The sequence below is a fragment of the Eptatretus burgeri genome, chromosome 1 (assembly GCF_056783735.1).
Source record: "Eptatretus burgeri isolate ZD-2024b chromosome 1, Ebu_testis_v1, whole genome shotgun sequence".
NCBI classification, from domain to species: domain Eukaryota; kingdom Metazoa; phylum Chordata; class Myxini; order Myxiniformes; family Myxinidae; genus Eptatretus; species Eptatretus burgeri.
Genome location: NC_140961.1, coordinates 110,568,120 through 110,593,936, shown reverse-complemented (window position 1 = coordinate 110,593,936; position 25,817 = coordinate 110,568,120). Strand labels below are relative to the sequence as shown.

Genomic DNA, 25,817 nt, shown 5'->3' with positions numbered 1-25,817 from the left:
GGCAGAACTAAGTAGAACTAATAAGAACTGTGGGGGAAAAATTTATATTAATGTATTTTAAATTGTAACAAATGGAGTTTCAGAAATGTAACTTTTATGCTGCAAGTTGAATTGGCTGTCATTTCTGGCCAAAATACTTTTGCCCTAAATGATAAGAAATGTGTTGCTCTGGAGCAGAGTGACCGAGCTGATAAATGAACCTTTGCTTAGAAATGTAGGAAGTGGCTTTTCGTCTAAAGGACACGTCTACAGTCTGGGTGAATATCCCCTAACCTCTCTCTCATGAAAGTATAAAATGCTTTGAAAGGTAAATTGTTTTCAGTGCAAGCACGTGAGGAAGTATAGTATCTCAGTGGCTTGTACTCCTTGGAACTGACCAAGTACCAAGTTAGAATAAAACTAGAATAAATAAAAATTAGAATGATGTAATGCAGAAGTGAATTGAATCGGGTTGGTCTAACTGTTAACTAAAGTAAGAATAAATGAAATAGAACCAAATAATATTGCAATCAATGGGGATTCTTAAGTTCATTGTACGAGGGTGAGAAGTGTATAGTGTATAATTAGAAAAATAAATTTTCACAAGGAAGGACTTGTGTGGACATCAGTTTTATCAGTGTCGATAGGGTTTTTGTAGGATTTTATAATCAAATCGGACAAACGTTAAACTGTCTGAAGTCAAATAGGATTCCACAATCGGCCAGTTAGAATCCTTCAGGACAACAGCGATCACAACAAGGTGGGTTAAAAAATTCACGTCAGTTGGCGCCGAGACTCGGATTCGAACCGGCGTTGGTGCGGTGCTCGTGACCGGAGGTGCTTAATCTGCCGGAGGCAGTGCCTGGAGGAACGACAAGTGCTTTAGCGAAGGTTAGGGAGAGCACTCTCCCTTACCTTGACTTTAAATTATAGCACCACTATTGAATGTGCTGAAGAACATGATTCAACTGCTGAAATAGAGACCATTACATCCCATGATTTAGCGAAACATAACGACAGAGGAAACATTTCAAATCCGGTTTTTGTTTATTAAATTAATCAGAAGATAACCCAGTCTCACCAGGCTGTTGTAAGGGAACATGTTCCCAATATTGTGTGTAAAATTCAGGAAGTTTGCTCGTAATGTCCTTTGACAGCATATTGGCAGAGACTCAAGGAAATTCTACGTAATGTGACAATGAGACTTCATGTCCTCAACTCTTTTCTTCTTTTGGTCCTCAACACCCCCCTCCCCCTACTGCTGTCCCAGTCAAAAGCCAAAGGTCCTCAACTCCAATCCCCCTCCCAACCCAAAAGCTTCAATAGCCCTCCTGCCTTCCTCCACCCCAAAGCTTCAGCCCCCCTTTCCAAACTCTGTCCCCAGTGTCCTCAACTCCCCATCTCCGACCTCCACTCCCCATTTCTTCTTCAACGTCCTCAACGCCATCCCCCCCCCCCACCACCTCAGGTTTGTGACTCCCCTTTTCTTCTTTAATGCTGCATCTTGCTGCCCCTTCCAACTCCAAGTGCACACTCCTCCCACTCCAACTCAAGATGTGCATCCATCTCCCCCCCCCCTTGCCAACTCCAGGTGTGCATACCTCCATCCCTCCCTCACAATTCCAAGAGTGCATCCATCCCTCCCTTCCCACAAAGATTGACACAGACTGAGTAGAGCTGCAGCGACCTCGAGCCAATATGGAAGGTCTCACTCTGGTTTCCAGTTTGCCATCATTTTCGTCCATTTTGGTTTTCAGTTTTTCATTATTGTTGTTAATTTGTTCTAATACCCCCAAAGTAGTTCGGTATTAGGACAATGTGCAAGGCTTTGTGACATCAAGAGCTTTCCCTCACAAAAGGGCACGTTCACAACCCTCCAGGATTCCGTGCACGGTATCACTTCACTTCAGATCACATCAAATAAATAAATAAAGTAAAATCCTCTTCCGATTCCTACCAGCAGATTGTGGACCGCGGTTGCCAATACTTCGACGGCGTGGGGTAGTGTTAATTGCCTAATTTCAATATACTGTTGTGGTTACCAGATTCGCAAACCACCATTCAGGTCCCTTAGGTGAGGTATCTCGGTAAGTGCATGTGTAGTTAGGCCCAAACCCGTTGTCTAGTGGGAATACATGTCATTTATACGTGCTGCGACTCTTCAGGATAGCCGTTTTTCTTTTACTATCTTTATTTTGGACCAACCGCCACCATCACAACCACAACATCAACCACCGACCACAACCACCGCTTCACCACAACCGCCACGACCTTCACGCACACCTCACAACCGTAGCATCGCCACCGTTCTTGCCCCGCTGTGGGTACCGGTGTTGGACTCATGCAGAACGCGCGTCGAACAGCGTGTACAAAACCACGGATTTTCTGCTTCAAAAACGGATCGAAAACGACACACGCCCACTTTTTGCCGTCCAATCGGTGAGCGAGGGGCGAATTGGCCCCGCCCCCAGGGCGATCGATATATGCAAATTTGTGGATCAAAAAGCCTTCACGCCCACTTTTTCTCGGGCCAATGGGGAGCGAGTTGAAAGGTCAAAGGGAGGGGGTCAAAGGCGAAGTTACGGGGGGGATAAAGGACGGTGTGTTCGTCAGTCAAAGGAGTCGTAAAAGTCGGAGCGAAAGAGTCAGCAGAACGAGAACGAGGGGTCGGAGAGTCGCAAACAAGAACGAACGAGAGAGTCAGTAAGTAGTAAAGGTCGGAACGAGGCGAAGGAGTCGGAACAGAGAGTCAAGACTTCGCGGGCGGTGGAGCTGCTCGTCGTGTGCGTTGAAGTCGGAACGGAGGGGACGAGCTGTGGAGAGGCGGCGAGGGCGGACGAGGGGGTGCTCGCGTCGTGCAGGGAGCTGCACCCCTGGGAGGCCGGCAGCGCGACCTGGCCGAGGTGGAGACGCTCGTCGCGCACATAATAAAGATCCTCTATACCCCGAGCATCAGCAACCCCTCCTGTTTCCCCCCGCGCTGAGATAGTGCGACCAAGGGGGCCCCGTTCCCACCCCCTGCCAGGCACTGTCCACGCGGCCCACGAGCTGCGGGTCCATCGCCGCTCCGCGTCTCATCACCAGACGGGTAGGCCCGACCAGGTCTCGGCCCCAGGCCTACCTCATTCTTGAGGGTATTTCTTTTCCTTGGTTTTGGGTATGTGTTGTCGGCGCCGTCTGTGAAGTAGAATTGTATAAGTGTTGCCGTGTGCTCGGTAGTCGGTATTAGCTCTGCACTGTGTTTTCACTTTTATGTTTGCTTTTTGTGTAAATGGAATTGTGTTTTTTTTTTTGTGTGCATTTGGTGGAATTGTATTTGTGTGCTTCCCGTGTGCCGAGAATAAATGTGCTTTATTGTTGAACTGTTCTCCCGCTTCGCTTCGTCTTTTCCCCATTGAACCCCCATCTTGCTTCACGTAAAGGGTTGGTAGTGGGCTGAATACGCCCGATAATTAATCGAACCGTCGAGGTCGACGATAACACCGCTCGGTTATTCTGATAGTACGGAACGGGTCGCCCAAGTGGCCCGTGTCCGAAGTCGACCTGCGGCGAGGTGCGATCGCCCGGTCTACCCTCCGCGTGGGTACTTAGGTAGTTCGAATTTGGCGAGCAACCCTATCCCACGCGGGGGCTGATTGGCTCGATCGCGGTGAGACCGAAAGGTCCACCCGTGACTGGTTCCCGGCGTTAGTCCGAGAGGGTCACGACTGGATTGTCCGTCCGGTGGGCGACGTGCCGCGATTCGAGTTACGTGGCCGTTCGCACGCCGGCGGGCGCGAAAACCGCAACACTGGTGTCAGGTCGTGCGATACAAATCCATCGCCCTCCTCGCGGCACTGGTATCGGAGAACAGGAAAACGGGCTCTCCTGTCTCCGGCTAAATTTACGGGAATCGGTCCAGGGGTGAGAGAAGCGACCCCCGATTCCCTCCAAATTACGAGCGAGCAAATTAACCCTTCACGAGAAGCAAGATGGCGTCTCAAGGCGAGCGGGAGCCGGGGGTATTAGAAATGGATGTAGAATGTGTAGGATCCATGGTCCAGGATGGAATCCCTGAGCAGGAAATGTTGATTGTGCAGGAACACGGACTCGCCCAACTGAACCCAGAGCCCGAAATGGGTGCGGCAGCGGCCGCAGTGTATGACACCTCCCCTCCCCCTCTCCACCAAAACCCTTCCCCGACCCCTGCCGAAACGGCTCACCCAAGCGCACCCGACATGACCCAGCTATACACCATGCTGGCAAAAATGTATGCGGAAACGACAGCGAAGATGATTGCGAACATGAACAAGCAAATGGACGAAGTAAAAACGAATATGAAAAACGAAATAAAAAGCATGAACGAAAAGAACGATCCGAGTACACAGCAACTGTAGGAAAGATCGAAAAAGCTGCGGGGTGAGACGCAGAACATGGGCCGAAGCCTGCAGGCGGGCATGAAGGCCGTGACCGGGGAGATAAAAATGGCGACTCCACGTGTGGGAGCAAACGAGCTGGGTGGGGGTGCAACGGCTGACAGGCCCGCGGTGGAGGCGGGTGAAAAAATAATTCGTGGAACGTGTTGGGCGAGGGTCGTGACGATGACCGAAAGGGAAAAATTAAATGGGGAGACCAAAACGTGTGAGACGAGACACGAGGTGACGACAACAGAAATAATAGTTGAGACAAGGGAGGTAAAGGGTGAAGAGTTGGCAGAGACACGGGAGACAGAAAAAATAGAGGGAAGACTACACGATGAAGACGGGGTAAGTGACGCGCACGCACACACGGAGGTAGTGGAGGACAATGGGGTTGAGCTCGCGGAGCGTGTAGGGACCCGGTGCGAGCAGCGGGATGGCCTCCTCCAGGAACGAGGGGAGGGAGTATGCCCCCTTGAGGCGAGTCACGACCAGGTGAGTTCGGTCGTGTTTTGCGAGGTTGAGGGGACGAGTGCTGTGGACAGGTGCACGGAGAGCTTGGGGGGTATAGAGGCCCCGGAGACCCTTGTGGGGACACGAATCCCCAGTGTGGTTGTCCCTGTGTGTGTGGTGCAAGGCGTGAGTGCGTCCCCGTGTGTGGAAGCGACCCCGTGTGTGAGTGGTGTGGTGGCGATGGTGCCGGAGTGCGTGCTTCCCAGCACGCCGTGTGTGGATGAGGCACCGCAGGTGTGAGAGAGGCCGTGTGTGTGGATGAAACGGCCAGTATGAATGAGGCACCACGTGTGAGTGGTGTGGTGGCGATGTTGCCGGAGTACGTGCTTCCCAGCACACCGTGTGTGGATGAGGCACGAAGTGTGGATGAGGCACCGCGGTTGAGTGCCCCCGCGTGTGTGGATGAGGCACGGAGTATGAGTGAGGTACCGCGGGTGAGTGCCCCCGCGTGTGTGGATGAGGCACGGAGTGCGAGTGAGGCACCGCGGGTGAGTGCCCCCGCACGCGTGAGTGAACGGCCGTGTGCAAGGTCGCTGTGTGCCAGGGAGACCGTGTGTGTGAGAGAGCGGTATGAGAGGGAGATGTCGGTCGGCATGCGGGAGCACGCAGCCGCGTCTCCCCGTGTGAATGTGATTGAGTGGACTGTGTGCGTCGTGACACGCAGGTGTGCGTGGGTTGAATGGAGACGGAGACGGCGACATGGGAGAAACGAAAGCCGAGTAGCGGCTGTAGTTGTTTCGAGGACCGTGCCGGGTTCACCCAGCAGTGAGCACGAGGTTCGTGCTGTGCAACGCACGAGACCACCACGTGCTCGCTTGCGAGAGTGAAGTCCTGGTCCGGAGGCGCACGCGGTGGATTTGCCGATCCCGCGGACGGACAGGGTTTGGGCAGGTAAATGGATTTGGACCGGACGGGTTCTCCGCGCGATCGTGTGTGTTAAGCTCCAACGGGCAAAGCACATGTGTTCGCGTGGGGAACCCCTCGAGACGTGGGGCTTGTTTTTTTTATGCGCACGGTGACGCCATGGCTGCACGTGGGGTTGGAATCCGGCAGGAGGGGTATCTCTGCCGGATGGTCCCGTCCAAGGAGGGACGAGGAACACGTGCAGCTGCATGACGTCACGGGCAGGTGCAAAGTGCGCGAGCTCTGAGTTGCCGCGCAGGTGCTGGGCATGAAAAAAAAAAAAAAAAGGGAAAAACAAGCCTCACTTTCGGGTGTACAGGATTCCTGGGCAAGGGGTGAAAGACCCCCTTACCCTGGGCACAGGATGGAAACTAGTTAGGGGGAAGGGTTAGCTTAGCTAGACCGACTTCATGGGGCAGGGGTAAGTCCTCATGGAGTCCGTGGAATGGATTAGTTAGAGGGATTGTAGCCAGATTTAGGTTGGGAAATAAAATGATTGATTTGGAGACCGTGACAGACTTGTGAGTGTGTAGAGGGGACGTAGTTTAGCTACGTAGTGTTAAAAGGAACGTGCTGTAGTATAAGGGACGACGTGGGAGCACGAGTTAGTTAGGGGATGTAGTTAGAAGGATGGCAGAGTTCAGCGGTGAGTGTGTTGAAGAGTTGGTGAGTTGTGAGGTGAGTACGTGTACATGTTGAGTGAGTGAGGCCAGCGGGTCTGTGTGTATGGAGCGAATGGGGAATGCATGGTGCGATGAGTGATTGGGGGAGGAGTGACTCGCCCAAGGGACCCCGGGGTCAGTATAAAGTGAGTTAGGGGGTTAGTCAAATTGAAAAATGGAGGTCGTTTTGTTGTTGGTGGGAAAGTAGGCTCGAGACCGTTTGGAGGGGTGCAGGAGCCCTGTTGACGGGCTTGGGAGCGTGGCTGCGAAAGGTGAGTATCGCTGAGTGGGTACCCCGGGCACCAGGCTAGTCGGCCGCGGTAGGCCATGGGCCCATGGGGGGCCGGGATAGAGTAGTGGGCACGGGTGCGCCTGCTTGGTGCGGGGGCCCGGGGCGCCATTAGCCGCGTGGGCAGTGCAGTGGGCACGGGTGACCCTCGGAAAGGGGCCCGGGAGGCCGGCCTGCCACGTGTGCGTTTCAGGGGAGGTGCCATGGGGGGCACTCCCCGGTGTTAGGGAGCTGGTAGGCTCGGAGGCAGTGTAGTGCCCGGGGGTGCCATAGCGGGAGATTCGGCAGAGGGTCGTGCCTGCCAAAGGGAGCCACGTGTCCCAGCCAGGAGACCGTGTGAGGGCACGGAGAGAAAATTGGGGGGCGAGGCCCGAAATTGTGAGGACACCAACACAGGCGACGGGAATCTGGGTTTATAGAACCAATAGTTTAAGCGAGAGGCACTTGTTGAAAGCCCCGGGGTAGTTTAACAGTTAAATGGTTAGGGTAGATTAGGAGATGTACCCCTCCGCACCATCCATCCCCTCGCTGTCGTTGTGGGCCGCTGGACCCACTTGGTGTTAAGATCGCCGAACTCTGGGGAGGCCATTCTGAGGCTTCGTTGGGCCTCGACACAGGACGTTAGCTCTCCCTTGTTCCCCTCCGGGAAGGGAACGTAGGGGTTGGGAGTAGGCTAGGTGACAGGATAGGTTAGCCGAACAAGGACGATAAAGGGGGTTAGGGGACGATTTATAGTGGGGGAGTAAAAATAAAAACAACAAAAAAATAAGTTGGGGCTAAATTGGGGTTTGACAAATTAAGGGAGTGGGTATGTACAGTGACAGGCAAAGGCGATAGGTTGGGAGGGAGACAGGTAGGTAGGTCCGAGCCCGCCCTCCAAGTGGCCAGCACCACCGCACTCCCTCCACCAACCTCCACTGAACGGCAAGAGCTGGCCAACTTCATCGGCAGCTGTTGTTTTGCTGCAAGGCCTGTGCCATCGGCTGGCCGTGTTTGCTTCAAGGCCTGTGCCGGCCAGTTCATCTGCTGGCTGTTTTTCTTCAAGGCCTGTGCCGGCCAGTTCATCTGCCGGCTGTGTTTGCCTGCAGCGGCCTTCTTCTGCGGGCTGCGTTTGCCTGCTGCCTTTGCCATGCCATGCCCACTGCCCCTGTTCACCAGCCCCCGTTCAATTTTTGCTTTCCCCCCCCCTGTTCATTTCCATGTGCGCCAGGATCCGCAAGGCAACAGTTTGCAAGCTGCGAGAACTGCCCTGTTGGCAGCTACAACACGGGCCTGCAGTGGCGGCCCGTGCACCGTGTTTGTGTTCATGCATCCATTCGTTGTGCTCATTGCGTGTGCCACTTGAGCTGGCACGGAGACTGCGTTGTGCAGCCCATGCACCGTTGTGGTTCACTGCGTTCAGTTCAAAAGGGAAGGCCTTGGACTGCGTGTGAGCAGCCAGCCACGTTCCCTGTCACCTGCATTATTTGAGTCAGAGACTGCATGCGGGCAGCCTGGCTCCCTGTTAACTGCTTTCTTTTTGCAGAGTTCGATGATCCTGGGCCATGGTTTAGTGTAAAATTTGTAAGTTAAGGTAAGATGTACTGTAAATATGAGTGCGCCCCCGGCATGTATGTCTTAGCGCCGGCAATTTTATTTAAGTCGTCCGTGTGAGTGAGTTTGTTTAGGTAGTTACGCAGCCCCCAGGTTATTTATTTTGGGGACACGAATACCATGAATGTCGCACTCAGGGATCCGTAGGTAAAGTGTACTAGGGGAAAACTACACATGATGGCACACGAAAATTTGACGACTCGGGACGAGTCTGTAAAAAGGGAAGGGGGTAGTGTTGTGGTTACCAGATTCGCAAACCACCATTCAGGTCCCTTAGGTGAGGTATCTCGGTAAGTGCATGTGTAGTTAGGCCCAAACCCGTTGTCTAGTGGGAATACATGTCATTTATACGTGCTGCGACTCTTCAGGATAGCCGTTTTTCTTTTACTATCTTTATTTTGGACCAACCGCCATGATCACAACCACAACATCAACCACCGACCACAACCACCGCTTCACCACAACCGCCACGACCTTCACGCACACCTCACAACCGTAGCATCGCCACCGTTCTTGCCCCGCTGTGGGTACCGGTGTTGGACTCATGCAGAACGCGCGTCGAACAGCGTGTACAAAACCACGGATTTTCTGCTTCAAAAACGGATCGAAAACGACACACGCCCACTTTTTGCCGTCCAATCGGTGAGCGAGGGCGAATTGGCCCCTGCCACAGGGCGATCGATATATGCAAATTTGTGGATCAAAAAGCCTTCACGCCCACTTTTTCTCGGGCCAATGGGGAGCGAGTTGAAAGGTCAAAGGGAGGGGGTCAAAGGCGAAGTTACGGGGGGGATAAAAGGACGGTGTTCGTCAGTCAAAGGAGTCGTAAAAGTCGGAGCGAAAGAGTCAGCAGAACGAGAACGAGGGGTCGGAGAGTCGCAAACAAGAACGAACGAGAGAGTCAGTAAGTAGTAAAGGTCGGAACGAGGCGAAGGAGTCGGAACAGAGAGTCAAGACTTCGCGGGCGGTGGAGCTGCTCGTCGTGTGCGTTGAAGTCGGAACGGAGGGGACGAGCTGTGGAGAGGCGGCGAGGGCGGACGAGGGGTGCTCGCGTCGTGCAGGGAGCTGCACCCCTGGGAGGCCGGCAGCGCGACCTGGCCGAGGTGGAGACGCTCGTCGCGCACATAATAAAGATCCTCTATACCCCGAGCATCAGCAACCCCTCCTGTTTCCCCCCGCGCTGAGATAGTGCGACCAAGGGGGCCCCGTTCCCACCCCCTGCCAGGCACTGTCCACGAGGCCCGCGGGGTTGCGGGGCCATCGCCGCTCCGCGTATCATCACCAGACGGGTAGGCCCGAGCAGGTCTCGGCCCCAGACCTACCTCATTCTAGAGGGTATTTCTTTTCCTTGGTTTTGGGTATGTGTTGTCGGCGCCGTCTTCAGAAGTAGAATTGTATAAGTGTTGCCGTGTGCTCGGTAGTCGGTATTAGCTCTGCACTGTGTTTTCACTTTTATGTTTGCTTTTTGTGTAAATGGAATTGTGTTTTTTTGTGTGCATTTGGTGGAATTGTATTTGTGTGCTTCCCGTGTGCCGAGAATAAATGTGCTTTATTGTTGAACTGTTCTCCCGCTTCGCTTCGTCTTTTCCCCATTGAACCCCCATCTTGCTTCACGTAAAGGGTTGGTAGTGGGCTGAATACGCCCGATAATTAATCGAACCGTCGAGGTCGACGATAACACCGCTCGGTTATTCTGATAGTCGGAACGGGTCGCTTAAGTGGCCCGTGTCCGAAGTCGACCTGCGGCGAGGTGCGATCGCCCGGTCTACCCTCCGCGTGGGTACTTAGGTAGTTCGAATTTGGCGAGCAACCCTATCCCACGCGGGGGCTGATTGGCTCGATCGCGGTGAGACCGAAAGGTCCACCCGTGACTGGTTCCCGGCGTTAGTCCGAGAGGGTCACGACTGGATTGTCCGTCCGGTGGGCGACGTGCCGCGATTCGAGTTACGTGGCCGTCAGCACGCTGGCGGGCGCGAAGACCGCAACAATACCTAAGTACCCACGTCGTCCAACTAGCGGGGAAAACCACACCCTCGGCCGACTCTGGACCGAATCGCAGGTACAGACTCTGATCCGGCGTAACCGAGCGGAGTTACCAGACCCGCGCCGGTCCCAATGAACAATCCACGGCACGAACGGCCCTACCAATTCGCAACACGCACCATGCTCGGCCAATGGAGGAAAGCACAGAAAACGAGCTGGTACATTTAGCACGGGGGTGGGGGGTTATTTTACAATAATAATCAGGGAGGGAGCACACAGTGCAGGGTTATCACGAATAAAAGGCAGGCAATGTACAATGAGCAAGGAAAAAGCACTTAACAATTCAACTTACAGGACGGCGACACACGCACACGCGCACGCACGCACACGAAATGGACCTCATGGGTCTATTTTCGGTAGAGCCGGGTACCTCCCCACCTCGTGTGGTTTCACCGGACCCGCACTTGTGGAGCTCGGAGTCAGTGTACGGAAACGGGGATCCCAGCTCGAGCGCTCCAACGCAAACCACCATGGTGGGACTCGAACCCACGACCCAGACTAAGTCGCACTCGCCACCAAGACCGCAGACCGCAATCGCCATGATCCTGCAGAACGCACGCTTGTCTGCCCAACACTGGTCCAGACAACCACTCGACTCTTCTGAGGTGAGAAGAGTCTCTTCTACTCCCACTCGCCTCCTGATTGGACGAGGGGTTGTCGGATGACTCGTGGTCACCTCCCGATTGGCTGGGGCATGCGTGTCATGCTCACCCTTCACTCATTGGCTGGAGGAAACGGTCCATGCTCTTCCTTGGGACGGAGGCTCGATCTGAGGTGTTGGAGGCTCCGCCCACGCCTTCAGCCGAAAACACGTGAGCAATGGCAACCGGTCGAGTGCGGGACGGTGGCGTTGTTGTAGTGGATGTAGTAGTAGTTGTTGTTGATGAGGAAAAACCTAGCTGAAACCAATAACTTGTAGCGCACACATGTAATTGCCATTAGACAGAACGAAGGATTCTAACTATTAACACATACTTATCGAAATAACTGAACTACGGAGACTCTGGCTGCTTGTGTGCACAAGGTTTCCAAATCCGTAACAAGTTGACCTGATGAATGTGGCCTCCATTGCACGAAGGTGAGCTAAACTGCATCCTCTACTCAGGATTTTAAACCAGTGAATACGGTAATGCTCTGCACACTGAGAATTATTCAGTAAATGGAAACCAATTGCAGAGGCACATGGATTGATTGTCATACGATGTACATTCTTACAAGCCCGAGTTGGTTGTCTCTATTTGGGGATCAGATATCCCCATCTGATCCCCAAAGTGACTTGTTCAATGTGATCCTTCAATCTCAAAGATGTGTGGCACACATACCGAGCATCATACTGGCACTGAAATTCCATTTTGTAGGTGGGTGGACAGAAAGAATTTGAACTTTATTTGTATTTTGACTATGATGGCTTGACTGTGTGACAACTGCACCACGGTCAACGTTGAGTCATCATGAAAACACCCGCCCCTCCCCCGCAACGAGACCTCAGCTAATTAGCATTACGTTTCTGCCAGTTTTTGGTGATTTATCTCAGCCTAATCATTATTCATGATGCTCTGTGGTTCCACCAATCAGGTAATCCCAACCTTCCTTTCAATGAATCAATGTTGAGCACACTACATTGCAACTTTATAAATAGGAGTTTGGTGCTTCTTCTTCATCTGCTTGCGGTTTTATCCTGAGGAGTGCAAGTTGAAAAGCTTTGATAATGTCCATTTTATTGAAATGCATATTTAAATTTTGTTGTACTTATGGAATGTTGGAAAATTAAAAATATAAATACCTAATTTGCAGAAGTATTCAGCCCCCTGAGTCAAAACGGTGTAGAAGTGCTTTTGGCAGTGATTACAGCTTTGAGTCTTCTTGGGTATGTGTGTATCAGATTTATACATCTGGATTTGGGGAGTTTCTCCCATTCTTCCTTGCAGATTTGCTCAAGCTCTGTCAACTTGGATGAAGAGTGCCGGTGAACAGCAATCTTCAAGTCTTTCCAGAGATTCTCAAATGGCTTCAAGTCTGGGCTTTGGCTGGGCCACTCGAGGACTTTCACGTTCTTGTTCTGAAGCCATTCCAGTGCTGCTTTGGCTGCATTCTTGGGGTCATTCTCCTGTTGGAATTTAAATCTTCACCACAGTCTAAGGTCTTTTGCACTCTGAAGCAGGTTCTCCTCAAGGATTTGCTAATATTTGCTACCATTCATTGTTCCCTCTATCCTCATAAATCTTTCAGTAGCTGCCACTGAAAAGCATCCCCATAGCATGATGCTGCCACTACCATTCTTCACGGTAGGGATTATGTTCGATAGATGACGAGCTGTGTTCGGTTTCCGTAGGATGCAGCGCTTTGCATTCAGGCCAAAGAGTTCAATTTTCGTCTCATCAGCCCACATCATCTTTTGCCACGTGCTCTCAGTCTTTCACGTGCCTTTTTGCAAAATCCAGGTGTGCTGTCATGTGCCTATTCTCAGGAATAGCTTCCGTCTGGCCACTCTCCCATAAAGCCGAGATTTGTGAAGTGCTGCAGAGATTGTTGTCCTTCCAGAAGGTTCTCCCATCTCATCCAAGGAACTCTATTTCTGTCAGGGTTGTCATTGGATTCTTGGTCCCATCCCTGACCAAGGTCCTTCTTACTCAGTTGCTCAGTTTGGTCAGATGGCCAGCTCGAGGAAGAGTCTGGGTAGTTCCACACTCTTTCCATTTCCTAAGGATGGAGCTCACTGTGTTCTTGGGAATTTCTTTCACGAGAAATTTTTTATACCTTTCCCCAGAACTACGCCTCCTCAGAATTCTATATCGGAGTTCTACAGAAAATACCTTGGACCTCATGGTGGAATTTCTGCTGACATGCACCGTCAAATGTGGGACGTTATATAGAAAGGCGTGTATATTTCAATATCATGTCCAATCAATTGTACATGAGCATTACATCCAGGTTTTCAACTATTGCGTTTGGTTCATGTTTCCATGAGTTTTCTGAAACGAGAATATTGAAATATTTGCAAGTGTGTCAGTGGATTACTCTACATACAACTTGTTCTGCCGTTGTGTGTACAGCTGTTCTGACAGTTTTTTTTACATCCTGAAAGGAGGCGACTCAAGCTTTCTGTTTCTACCTTGCAGAACCTACGCCGATCCGACTGACTTAGCTCTGCCATTTTCTTGAAGCAATTGGTATAGTTTCCTTGATCTTGCGCATTTATGATTTGTCCTCCAACCCAGTTGAGCTGACCTCTTCTTAGCCATTCCAATGAGACTTCTAGTTTGATGCCTAATCTGTCTTAACTCTTATTATTTTTTGACCTTTCTGTTCCTTTATCTTACTCCTAATTATCAGTGTATAATCTGTTGATATTTCGCGATATATTTTGTTTTTGCAATTCGTTGCTGTTTCGGTTTCAGATGTGACATCTATTCATACCTGTCTAGAAATATTTTGCAAGGTGGATGAAGTATACCTTTTCTGACTTGCCGTCTGTGCTTACGCACAAATTGGATTCGGTAATCTGTTGAACTTTTCACATAATCAGTCAATCCGACAGCCGTCACTCTGTGCACTTCATTGAGCTCCATCAGACGACTGCCGCCTCCTGGTCTCGGCAGGTACATTCTTGGGATGCACTGATTTATGGAGAACATTTTGTGGATGGTGTGGAGGTTTGATATGATGGTTTGGTTACTCCAAACTGTCGTAACCTGCAGCGAGGAGATTGGATACCTCTCCTATTCCAGCCAACCGGATACACAGCAGGATAGTCCCCCTCAGCTGTTACAAATGAGTCTAATGGAGATGAATGGTGACCAATGGTGCCTCAGCAGTAACAATGCGATGGAACATAAGGCAGCATGGCTTGTCCATGCACTGACAGCAGCTGTTGTGGGATGGTTTTCCGGAGAGACGTCATCATTTGAGAAGTCGACCAAAGATGCGTTGAGTTGATGACGTCCGAGAGTGGTCAGGGTACAATATCACTGAAATCAAAGCTGCAGTGCTGGAAAGACGGGTTGTGTCGAAAACGGTGGCAGTGGTTCTGGTGGTGTATATAATTTGAGGAGGCGACCACTGGCTTTGTCAAATGTCAAATGTCAAATACCTTTGTCAAATGATGATTTTGTGGATCATGAGTCATTTCCTTGTTTTGATATCTCGTATGTTGACTTCCAATTATGGGCAGTTTATTATTTCCCAGCTGTATCGGAACACCGGTCCTGCAAATTGGCTTATGGCTTTCATTTTGTTTCTTGGGTAGAGGTGTGTTTTCAGGATCAGCCTCGTTATGTGGAGGTATTCTTTGGTGTGTGTGTGTGTGTGTGTGTGTGTGTGTGTGTGTGTGTGTGTGTGTGTGTGTGTGTGTGTGTGTGTGTGTGTGTGTGTGTGTGTGTGTGTGTGTGTGTGTGTGTGTGTGTGTGTGTGTGAGAGAGAGAGAGAGAGAGAGAGAGAGAGAGAGAGAGAGAGAAATCACCACACCAAACATACCTGATCTTCTGTAACTGCTGTGGTTTTATCTCCAGGTAGTAGAGCAGTCTGCCAACGGCGCACACCACCTGGCGAAGGTTGCAGGATGCCACGCTGATGTTTTTACCATTCACCTCCTTCCATTCACTCACCAAAGCCTTCGAGCTTTGCCTCACTAGCCTTATGGATGCCGATGTTATCTAGCCGACAAAATGTTGAGAGGGGCATGGAAAGAAAGGAGGCTGTGGTTGGAATCAAGTATTGACAGAGCATAAACTTTGGAGGAAACTTCCAGCACAACACAAGACCATAATGTTTATTTAAAGCATGTGGAAATTTATATGATATCATCGCTTGGTGTTTAAAAATAAACAGAAAGACTTCTTGCATCAGCTGTCAACCTGTATAAGCTGATTGTGCGCTACATTCCCACAGTAGAACGTTTGCTTGTCACTGGCAAACCCTGCCAGCTCTGTCTCTTCTACCTCCTCACCAGTCAGCATCAGCACTCTGCGAAAGACAACGTACATAGTAGCTTCTTACATAGTAGAGAGAAAATAAACTACGCTGTGCCCTGTCACCGAGTTGTCCATAGTAGCTTCTTCTCAACTTTGTCTTTTCCAAAAACTGTATTCTTTAATAAGCCATTGAACCAGATCTCATGAGATTGCAAAAAGCTCTTTCACACTAGACATACCTGGTTTGTCCAACAAACGACAGCACAAGCATATTATCCTGCTTGCTATTGGGATCTGAGCGAAGAGGCCACAACCCTGAAAGATGAAAAGGAGGATCAAGAAGGGAAGGAGATATCAACAAAGACAACCCTTGAAGGGGAAATGCACAAGAGCTCAGCATTTTAAGCATCTGAAGCAACTATTTTAGTGTGCAACAGTGGGATTGCAAATTAAATGAGATTGCAGTGTGTTGAGTGTACCTTTGATCCCAGGCAGGTCAATGCTGGCATGCTCATGGATGCCGATGCCATTTCTAATTATACGCAACGAACCCTCTTTGAAGGCTCCAGAGCAAGTGACCAACTAGAAAAATGTGATAAAGGTCAGAAAATTGTGAATATCATTGCAGAGCTGAGAGCTGGTTTGTAAGGGTAAGTGATGTAAAAGGGTAAGTGATGATGGATAAGGCTCGATAGTGATCCTCACGATGAAGACTTAAAATTGAACTGCCATTTAAAATATGCTTCTTTGCAAGCCCTTGTCTGTTGTTAAAAAATTGTAATGGATGTATGGAACATTTTTCAACCACTTCATACTATTTTACAAGTTTCCATTGGGGCTATATACATAATATACTTATAAGTTAAAGTGGAAGAATCATGACCCCCTCCTCCACACCCCAACTCCTACATCTCTTTGCTCTCCCTTCCTCTTTACCCTTTTCTCCCAAACAAAACTGCATCCCCCTTCCCCCTCCCCCCACACCACCCTTATCCTATCTTCTTCATTCTCTTCCCATTTTCTCAATTTAGCCAACCCCTGAGGCTGCCCAGATATATCACCAACCTGGCCCTGCCCTTGGCGTTCGAGATCCACCACGCACATGTCCACAATGGGGCCCAGGTTGGTAAATGTCTCCATTACTGTGACATAGGAGCCCTGGTCATTGCTGTCCACATTCAGCTGTAAATCATAGGTGATTGGAAGATAGACAAACAAAGCATGAAACAGAATTTGATGGCATTACTGAATGTTCATCACTCAAGGGTTACCAAAATTAGCTTTGACAGATCGTCTTCACATTAATTTATTTTTTTTTAATTGTATTGTATACAGGTATTGAGACTATCCTGGGCGACTATCATCCTGAACTATCATCACATCCTGAAGAGAAGAAGCAAAGTGGCAAAGGTGAAACTGTGACAACAACAAAAGTATCAACCACAGCAGAAGGAGAGCAAATTGTAGAAGGGTAAGAACAGGGTCTCAGTGGGTGTAGTAAACCATAGCCAGGCAAATGGCTGCCAGTTCATGGTGGTGGGAAGAAGATTTAAAATCCTGGAGGGAAGAGTGCATGATGAAAGCCTCAGGAAGACAGTTCAACAGTTGAGAAAAGAAGGATGTGAAAGAATGGAGGTGAGTGTTGAGTTTAGCCTTGGGAAGACATCAAGGAATGGGATTCTGGCTGAATGCATGCGACCGAGAGAGGAAAGAGCCGGCGGAGAGGAGCCAGAGCATGAGGAGAAGGACTAAATGAGAGCCGATAAAAACTGCAAGGTCACCAGCCAGCCTGAGGTGAACAAGCATCAGATCTTGACATTCAGTTTCCTACCGTGAGATTCCAATGAGATGGAGGGCATTATATTTCAGGGCCTCAGAGGTGGCAAGATGGGAAGCAGCAGCACCAGTTACCAATGGGGAGCCACATACCATGATAACCCAGATGAGGGCTTTCTTCATAATTATTAATTTTTGGATGGAAGACAAAGGAGTTGACCATGTGGAAGATTTCGAGTTGATAGCTGGCATTAGAGGTCAGCTTCTCGATATGAAATACCTAACAGAGGTTGCACCTGGTAGTAAAATTCAGGAGCTCCAGAGACTGTACCTCTCCCAAATGCCGACTTCAGCAATAAATTGGGGAAATTGCATGTCTGTCCTAAGGGAGAGACAAAGTAAGAAATTGGGTCTTTTTTGCCCCAACATGAATGTTCCAGGTAGATGACCAGTTGCTAATTTTATCTGAATTGGCAGAGATGACATACTGCCGCAGCCTGCCTGGTTGAGAGTTTGCCTCACCACTCTACACAGATTGGACTCATCTGTGAAGTGAATTTAAAGGATTTTGCAGTGATGAAGACATGCCACTGTTCTTCATCAAGAACAGAAGTGATCCCAAAATACTACCTAAAGGGCAGCCTCTTAAAGTACATGTGATAGAAGTACAACATGTGAACATCCAAAACAACCCATCGTTTACGAGCGCACAGGAAATCTGATAGCCAGATTCGGAGGGAACCCTATATATTATTAGCTGATAGTTTAGAAAGCAGGGCAGGGTGCCAGACAGAGACCAATTGACAGAAGATGTCCAGTGAGATGAACATGACCACTTGTTTGAGATTTATGGCATCCATCCATTGCTGATGAAGCAGCAACATATCCAAGGTGGATTTACTTGTGCAGAAACCAAACTGATGGTCAGAGATCCACTCCAATTATACTCAGATTCCATTGCTTTGCTCAATTATTATGGAGAGAAGGGTGACAAGTTTCCAGTTAAGAGGGTCACATTTACCACCATTTATATAAATTGTCGAAATGTTAGCAAAATTGCATGATTAATGCAGGCCAGCTGTTGAAAAATGACCTGGATAAGAGCAGAGGAGATGTGTGGAGGGGTGAGGAGGGTGGAAGAGGAGGGGTGTGGAGGAAGAGGAGTAGACAAAGCAGATAAACAGTTTCTGTGTACGAGGGCACTGATGCTGCCAAGAGCAGTACTGGTGGAGGAGTAAAAAGGAGCGAGGAATTTCTTCACCTTGGCACAGGAAGTTATGGATGAAGAGCCTTTGCCTTTTCTGTAAAAAGAGAGTCAAGGCAATGAGCCTTGAAAATGAGCAGTGTCCATCATGACCCCACCCTTTGAGAGAAATTGAAGTTCCTTAAAGAAAAGTGTCAATGATCATCTTGTATTAAGTTTTACAAAAAAGGTAAACAAACACAACTGTATTCAACACTTTTTTCCTGTGTTGATCAATACAAGGTGCAGAAAACGTAACGATGAAAGCACTTGCTTCATCCAAAGTTAAATCCACGAGCACAGTGGTATTGTGAAGACACAAACAAATCAAGAATCAATCAACCGAGTGACCTCACCTTAACAAGCTGAGAATCGCCAAGCCGCGAGCCGATGAATACGACGCCGTTGTCCAAATAAGTGATACACTCGGCAATCGACGTCTATTGTGGAGAAATGATAGAGTTTTGTATTAGCACAAGCAATCAAAAAGCATGTCCCAAGATTCAAGCCTCTTCAACTTGATACCCTGAGCTCATCCCAATTGTTTTACCGCATTTCAAGGATTTAATAAATTGAAACATGTCAACAATTCTGGATGATTTGGTCAAGCAAAATGTATTCATTTCCGCTTTTTTTTTATAAACAGAAAATGTAGTTGGCGAGTGGTCAGGAAGACATTTTTAGCTCACCTGGACTTTCGTCAGGTGAGCTTATGCGATCGAGCAATGTCCGTAGGCGAGTGAGTCAGTCAGTGAACACTTCAGTCATTATCGCTTGAACCAAACACATGATTTTGATGAAACTTGGCCTCAAGCTTCATATCCAATGCCAAACAAAGGCTTATTGACCACATCAAAATCTGCACTCATCAAGGACATCTATGGGGTTTTTTTTGACCCTCCCAAAATTGGTACAGGTATTTTCTCTTCTCCAAAATTACACAATTTCGATGAAACTTGACCACAACCTTCCTCACCCGTAATGTATCAAAGAGCATCGACCACATCAAAATCTGCACTCATGAAGGGGGTTTACGTGGTGGTGTTTGACCCCACAAAATAAGTATTTGCTCTCTTTTCCAAAATTACACACAATTTTGATGAAACTTGACCACAACGTTCATCACGCGAGTTGAACCAAAGAGCAGTGACCACATCAAAATCTGCCATCAAGGGGTTCTGCGGGGGGAGGGGGGGGATGACTCCCCAAAATAGGTATTTGCTATCTCTCGGAAACTACACACACGATATCGATGAAACATGGTAACATGACAACCTTAATCACCTGTGATGTACCAAAGTTTATCGACCGCATCAAAATATGCGCTCGTTAAGGGGGTCTACAGGGGGGTTTCTGACCCCACAAAATAAGTATTTGCTCTCTTTTCCGAAACTACACACAATTTTGATGAAACTTGACCACAACATTCATCACGCGAGTTGAACCAAAGAGCAGTGACCACATCAAAATCTGCCATCAAGGGGTTCTAGTGGGGGGGGGGGACTCCCCAAAATAGGTATTTGCTATCTCTCGGAAACTACACACACGATATCGATGAAACATGGTAACATGACAACCTTAATCACCTGTGATGTACCAAAGTTTATCGACTGCATCAAAATATGCGCTCGTTAATGGGGTTTTCAGGGGGGTTTCTGACCCCATAAAATAGTAATTTGCTCTCTTCTCCAAACTACACACTTAATTTCAATGAAACTTGACCATAACCTTCATCACCCTTGATGTAACAAAGTTTGTTCACGGCATTAAAAAAATTCAGGGTCGAAGGGAGTCTGCGGGGAGTTTGAGTGACTGTTGCTCCTGATCCAGGTGAATTTAAAGACAAGCAGTCCTATTTTTTAAAGACTAACTTAATGTTGATCAATATGTAAATTGAGCAAAGTCACAGTGTTAACTGGAGAGTTCATACAACACCTTACCCCACGTAGTCTTGAGAAAAAGGGAAGCGTCATTTAAACTCCTGCTTTGAATTCATCATTAAACTAACAGCACTCGGCACCACCATATTTGTCCGAATGCTGAATCTCACAGTAACATTGCCTTCAAGGCATAAGACGGTGTAAATATTTCTCCAAGTAATGCAAAACAGAAGGTTTTTGAAAGTGGCAAGAAGGTGTTTTCTGCTCTAGAGTGTTCAAGGATACAATTCAATTGAAGTAAAAAGAGAAAGAAAGAAAGGTTTTAAAGGCTATAGAAAAATAGAACGGCACTCCATGACTTTGCAACGTTGACAGATATGCCTCCACTCACAAGATTACATCATTATAATACTTGTACCAAGTTTGATTTAAATCCCTTCAGCCATTCTCAAGTTATCGCGGTAACGAAAACCCATCATGGACTCTGACCTTTGACTCTTGATGCCATCTAATCAGTTTGTCTTTACATCATACTGCATACTTATACCAAGTTTGGTCAAAATCCTATCATTGCTTCACAAGTTGGCACGGTAACATAATTATCATCTCACATATCGTCTGACCTTTGGATCCTAAAATCTAATCAGTTAATCTTTACATCATGATACATACTTGTACCAAGTTTGACATGGATCCCTTCAGCCATTCTTAAGTTATCGCGTGGCCAAAAACCTATCACGGACGGACAGACAACCTGAAAACATAATCTTTCCGGCGACTTCGTCGGTGGAGACATTAAATAAAAAAATTTCGGAAGTTTACCGCTGTTGATGCAGCGCCTTTTACACCAACTTACTTACTACGTTACATTAGTTCTCCGTACCTGTTGTTTGCATCCTTTATGACGTCCCTAAAAACAGCAAGTTTCCTGCTTAGAACGATTTTCACTTTTGTTTGACTGTCAAACAGGCAGAGTAAAAAAAAAAAAATTAGCTTGCATCTCTGTGCATGCGCGATCGGGATGGGATTCCATACAATTTACCAATTTCAGAGCCAAAGTACTGCTAACCTGCAGGGCTGTATTCCAATTCATGTTCTACAGTGTTCAAAATATCACATTCAATTGAAATCAAGTTGTTCCTCGATCAAAGACTGACGCCTGCAGACAGGCAGATAAAGTGAACCAATTTTTACCCAACTTTTCACTTTGAGCTTGGGGTAATAATATTTGTACTTATGTCGTGCACTGGTTTCTTGGTATTCAGCGATGCTCTAAAGGTTATGTTTTGGAAGATTCTTTGCTGCCAATCTCAATTTTGCAATTACATTTGAAGAAACATAAATTTGGCACACATCATGTTTTAGCTACAGCACTCCTTCCCACTCTCACATTCTCATTAAAGGTGCTCATCCCTCTATCCAAGCCATTTTCGCAAACCTATACTTTTCACAGCAGGAGATTAGCTGCATGTGTAAGAACTTGTGACAAAATGGCCATTGTGCAGTGATGTGATGCAAATGCACAATGCAATAACAAGCTGCTTTTTGTGGTGGGGTTGGAAAAGTATTACAAATAACTAAAGGTGTATTCACACGGAAGGATTAGTCAGAGCAAGTCTGAAGTTTTGAGTGCCGAGGTGTGTGTGTGTGTGTGTGTGTGTGTGTGTGTGTGTGTGTGTGTGTGTGTGTGTGTGTGTGTGTGTGTGTGTGTGTGTGTGTGTGTGTGTGTGTGTGTGTGTGTGTGAGTGAGAATGTGTTGGTGCGTCAAAATTTTGGAGAAGCTAATCGATTCATGATCATGCATTTGGAGGACAGAAGGAGTGTGTGTGATCTGGCGCAACTCGATATCCGAGGAAAATGTGTGAAATTTCACAATCCGACGGCACTGTCCGTCTGTTGCCCTCTCACGATGTGAACTAGTTCGGGACCTGCTGCCTGGTCCATATAAAAATATTTTCAAGCAAACACTTTATTATGAATAAAAAAAAAAATTATCGGGAATTGGTACGGATTAGTTACTATTGATTGGTGTGAACACAAGAGCAATCCTTAAAATTAAGCAGATTTTCGAAAGAATCAAGACACCTTTTTAGCTGAAAAATATTTTCTGGAGAGCACAACAAATCATTAGTGCAAGAAAACTTGCGAAATGCAAAATAGATTTACAAAAGAAGAGATTTGTCAAAACGGCATGGAGAAAATTAACAAAAATCCAGAATTGCCAGGGCAGTGCAAAATTATATAATTCCGCACCATTGAGCCGACGCAGAGAACCTCCAGGACATCAAAACAACCTTCTTCATCTGACAACACAACTTCAAGCAGTTTTCCGATTTTCTTCCAGTCAGCAAAAATACGCAATATGCATGTGCACCTTGAGTGCCAGTCAGATTAAGCCGGCATTCGTCCACCTGAAGCTGTGCCGAACAGTGATGCTTGGCACAGGAAACCTGTTTTGGAACAAAGTGGTTTGAGGATGTGAACTTTTTTATGATGCCCCCTTTGCAGTTTTATTTCTGAACACGACTTCAAAACTGGAATGAATGAATGAATGAATGAATAAATAAATAGTGACGCTTCTTTGTAAGGGTGAGACTTTGAATGAGAAAGTTGCAGCAGTGGGGTGGTGAAAGCACCAAGCAATCACCAAGGAATACAACCGTGCGGTTCCAGTGAAGACGAAAGGCGAATGTCCCCAATTCTCGAGATGGAGGTTTACCGATTTTCTGCGTCTTGCACCAAAAATGACACCGGGTCCATCATCGATGTCGAGTAACAGAACAGATATCGTTGAACCTGTTCAAGTGGCGCAGCCTCCAGCTCAGGTCGATGCAGGAATGAAGTGCCAATGAAAATGTATTTGCCGTTGAGCCTTTCAAGCGAAGCTCACCGGACTATGCACTGAGCATTAACCACAACAAATATATGAAGTACATTAAATTGGCAACATTCTGGGAGGGAAAAAAAAATAAAGAATCCCAACCATCTCTTCCTGGATGATAATAATAATAGATGCTCACCATCTCTTCCTGGAAAAAGATGGTAAGCAATTATTATATTTTTCAGAAGTCTACTGGCACAGGAAGAGACCTCCCCATTCAAATTTGAAACATCCATTCAACACTTATCCTTGCTGCCCATCTTGGTTTGCCAAAAACTTGTCCTTCAGATGGCAATTTTGATTGTGTTTTGCATCAGAATATATGGTGCTTCGCTCGTAAAAGAAACCAGAAAGGCAGATGACGGCAGTAATGCATGCAGGGTATTTCAACAGAACTGGACTTCGCTTTGCTATATATAGTGCTGGCAAAGCCACACATTACTGTCCAAATGTAAGAAATTGCAGAACACGTCACCGGTACGAGTTGGTTTCATCTCGAGCTGTGTACTCGTGCCTAGAAATGACCTGTCCTGCTTTGCGGTGTGTCATGGGCAATACCATTGCGGTTTATCAAATCTCAAGCATCTCAAAATGAAAGAAATCGATTTGTTTAGCATGGGGAGGGTGCTCAGAAGTCGAAGTACAAAATATATTCAAGACAATGACCAGTCTATATGTTCACAAAAACAAAAGCCTATGGGGAAGAGAGGAAGAGACCTCCCCGTGAACAGAAATGCTCAGCGAAAATCATTTGTATTCATTTCACTTCCATACTGACCTTTCACACGCAGTCAGGACGAGGTGTTTAAGACAAATCATGTTTAAGTAATTGGCGAGAAAAAAAAGAAGATCCACACACACCTGTAAGCAACACTCATCTCACTCTTACACGAGCTTAGATTCTGTGCTCAAAGAAAGTCCATGCACTGGCATTTCATATATACAATGAAACCGCTGGACTGGATGCACAATCCGATCACATTTAACATGCAAGATGAACAAAGCATGAACAGAAATACTCAGCTAAAATCATTCAAGTATATTCACTCAGAAGCACATTGAATGCTGAAGCAGAGAATGAAACAAATGGATTACCAATCACAACCAGAACTCCAACGGTACTCAGTAGAATGCATACCTCTGCCAGGCTGAACAGTGTACGTTTTGTATCCCAATGATGGGTCGGATCTGGATCCGCATCTGAACCGATACCTCATCGGCTTGTTCTTGTTACCTACCGAACTCCGACCTTGTTACCTACCAAGATATCATGCTACATCACCTACCGAACTTGTTACATACTGAGATATCATGCTATATATCGTTTTTGGCACCATTCCTCAATGGAGAAGAATCACTTTAAAAATTATAGTATCTAGATCTTCACCAAAATCGAATGAATTTGTCCTCGACACACACCCAACCTGTCCACCAAGTTCAGTCCAAATATATCCATGACCTTTTCAGATATCCTGTTCACAGACAGACAGATAGACAGGGCTGAAAACATAACCTCCAGCCACCTTAGGTGGCAGGGGTAATAAAATGAACACCCCTTACCTTAAGTTGTATTGTTTTTTTAAACAATCTGTGATGCAAACACAATGAAAAGGACTACACATTATTGTTATTATTATTATTATTATTATTATTATTATTATCCGGGAGCATGTCCTTGAGCGTCATACGGTGCATGAACCTGTGAAGGCATCAAATCGATGGCATTCTGCACGACGGCCTGAACCAGATTTTGCCAAATGTGGAGTAGATTTTGTTGCTGTTCTTGTGCAATACTTGAAAGCGGTTGACTTTTTCACAGCTTCACATTTGGCAAGATCTGGATCAGGCGATAATAAAAGAATGTCATCGATTTGATACTTTCACAGGATTCAGCAGCATATCGATGATGCTGAAGGACATGCCAACATATATCTAATATTGAATGTAGTCCATTTGAGTGTGTTCATCTCAACAAATGTTCAATAGTTTGTTTGCAATTAGCAGTTTTAGTTGAATTCTGGCAGGGCACTGGTAGGAAAAAACTAAAAAGTAATTTTAAGAGCTGCTTGAAAAAAAAAATATATATATATATATATATATATATATATATATATATATATATATATATATATATATATATATATATCACATTTATCATCTCTGGGTAAAGGGTAACCACAGAAAACTTTTATTCAGTTAAGGTCAGCCTTTTGACACCTTATTTCAACACATGTATACCTCTCCCAGAAGTTCAACACGCAAGTCTTTTACAGCCATTGAACCATCCATAAGCTCCTCTTTCTCAAGCAGCAGCATGAATAGACGGCCTTCCATATCCCCGAGCAGGTAGCGAGACCCGTTGCCATCCACACGATTCTGACACACGACCATGCTTTGCTGCAGGTGGGTAACACAGATCCAGCTTCATGTCACCGGACGTTTGGACAAACCCATAAAAAAAACAATATAATTGCATGAATGCACTTTACGAAAAGTTACGCCGATTTGATAGTTCACCAAGCGATGGCCTCACAGTTGAGGCCCGAAACATTTTTTGCTGGAGTTTAATTTTTGAATCGACAATATTAACTCCATTCACCCATATCAAATAGCCTTTATTGTCACAATGTTTAAAGACAGCAAATGATATCACGAGGTCAGACACCCATCCTTTCTTGTGTTGCCTTCTCAAAACAGTTGAAACGAAGATAGCAAAGTGAAACACTCAAAATAAAATAAAATCAAACT

General features: G+C 47.1%; 1 protein-coding gene and 1 long non-coding RNA gene across 4 annotated transcripts in view; both read right to left on the bottom strand.

The window, feature by feature from the left end:
- DDB1 (damage specific DNA binding protein 1) overlaps positions 1–25,817 on the bottom strand; it is a 162,026-nt gene that overhangs the window by 107,424 nt on the left and 28,785 nt on the right. For all 3 annotated transcript variants that reach the window (XM_085894874.1, XM_085894868.1, XM_085894883.1), the window contains exons 7-13: positions 25,308–25,466; positions 18,665–18,748; positions 16,355–16,471; positions 15,769–15,871; positions 15,529–15,604; positions 15,233–15,341; positions 14,853–15,031 (exon numbers count right to left, since the gene is read on the bottom strand). In XM_085894874.1, the coding sequence (XP_085751000.1) occupies positions 14,853–15,031; positions 15,233–15,341; positions 15,529–15,604; positions 15,769–15,871; positions 16,355–16,471; positions 18,665–18,748; positions 25,308–25,466 (827 nt within the window). The remainder of the gene's footprint in view (positions 1–14,852; positions 15,032–15,232; positions 15,342–15,528; positions 15,605–15,768; positions 15,872–16,354; positions 16,472–18,664; positions 18,749–25,307; positions 25,467–25,817) is intronic.
- On the bottom strand, positions 21,839–25,123 carry LOC147035174 (uncharacterized). Its single transcript, XR_015061601.1, has 2 exons — positions 22,908–25,123; positions 21,839–22,638 (listed from the first exon to the last, which is right to left on the bottom strand). It is a non-coding gene; the product is annotated as an uncharacterized LOC147035174 (long non-coding RNA).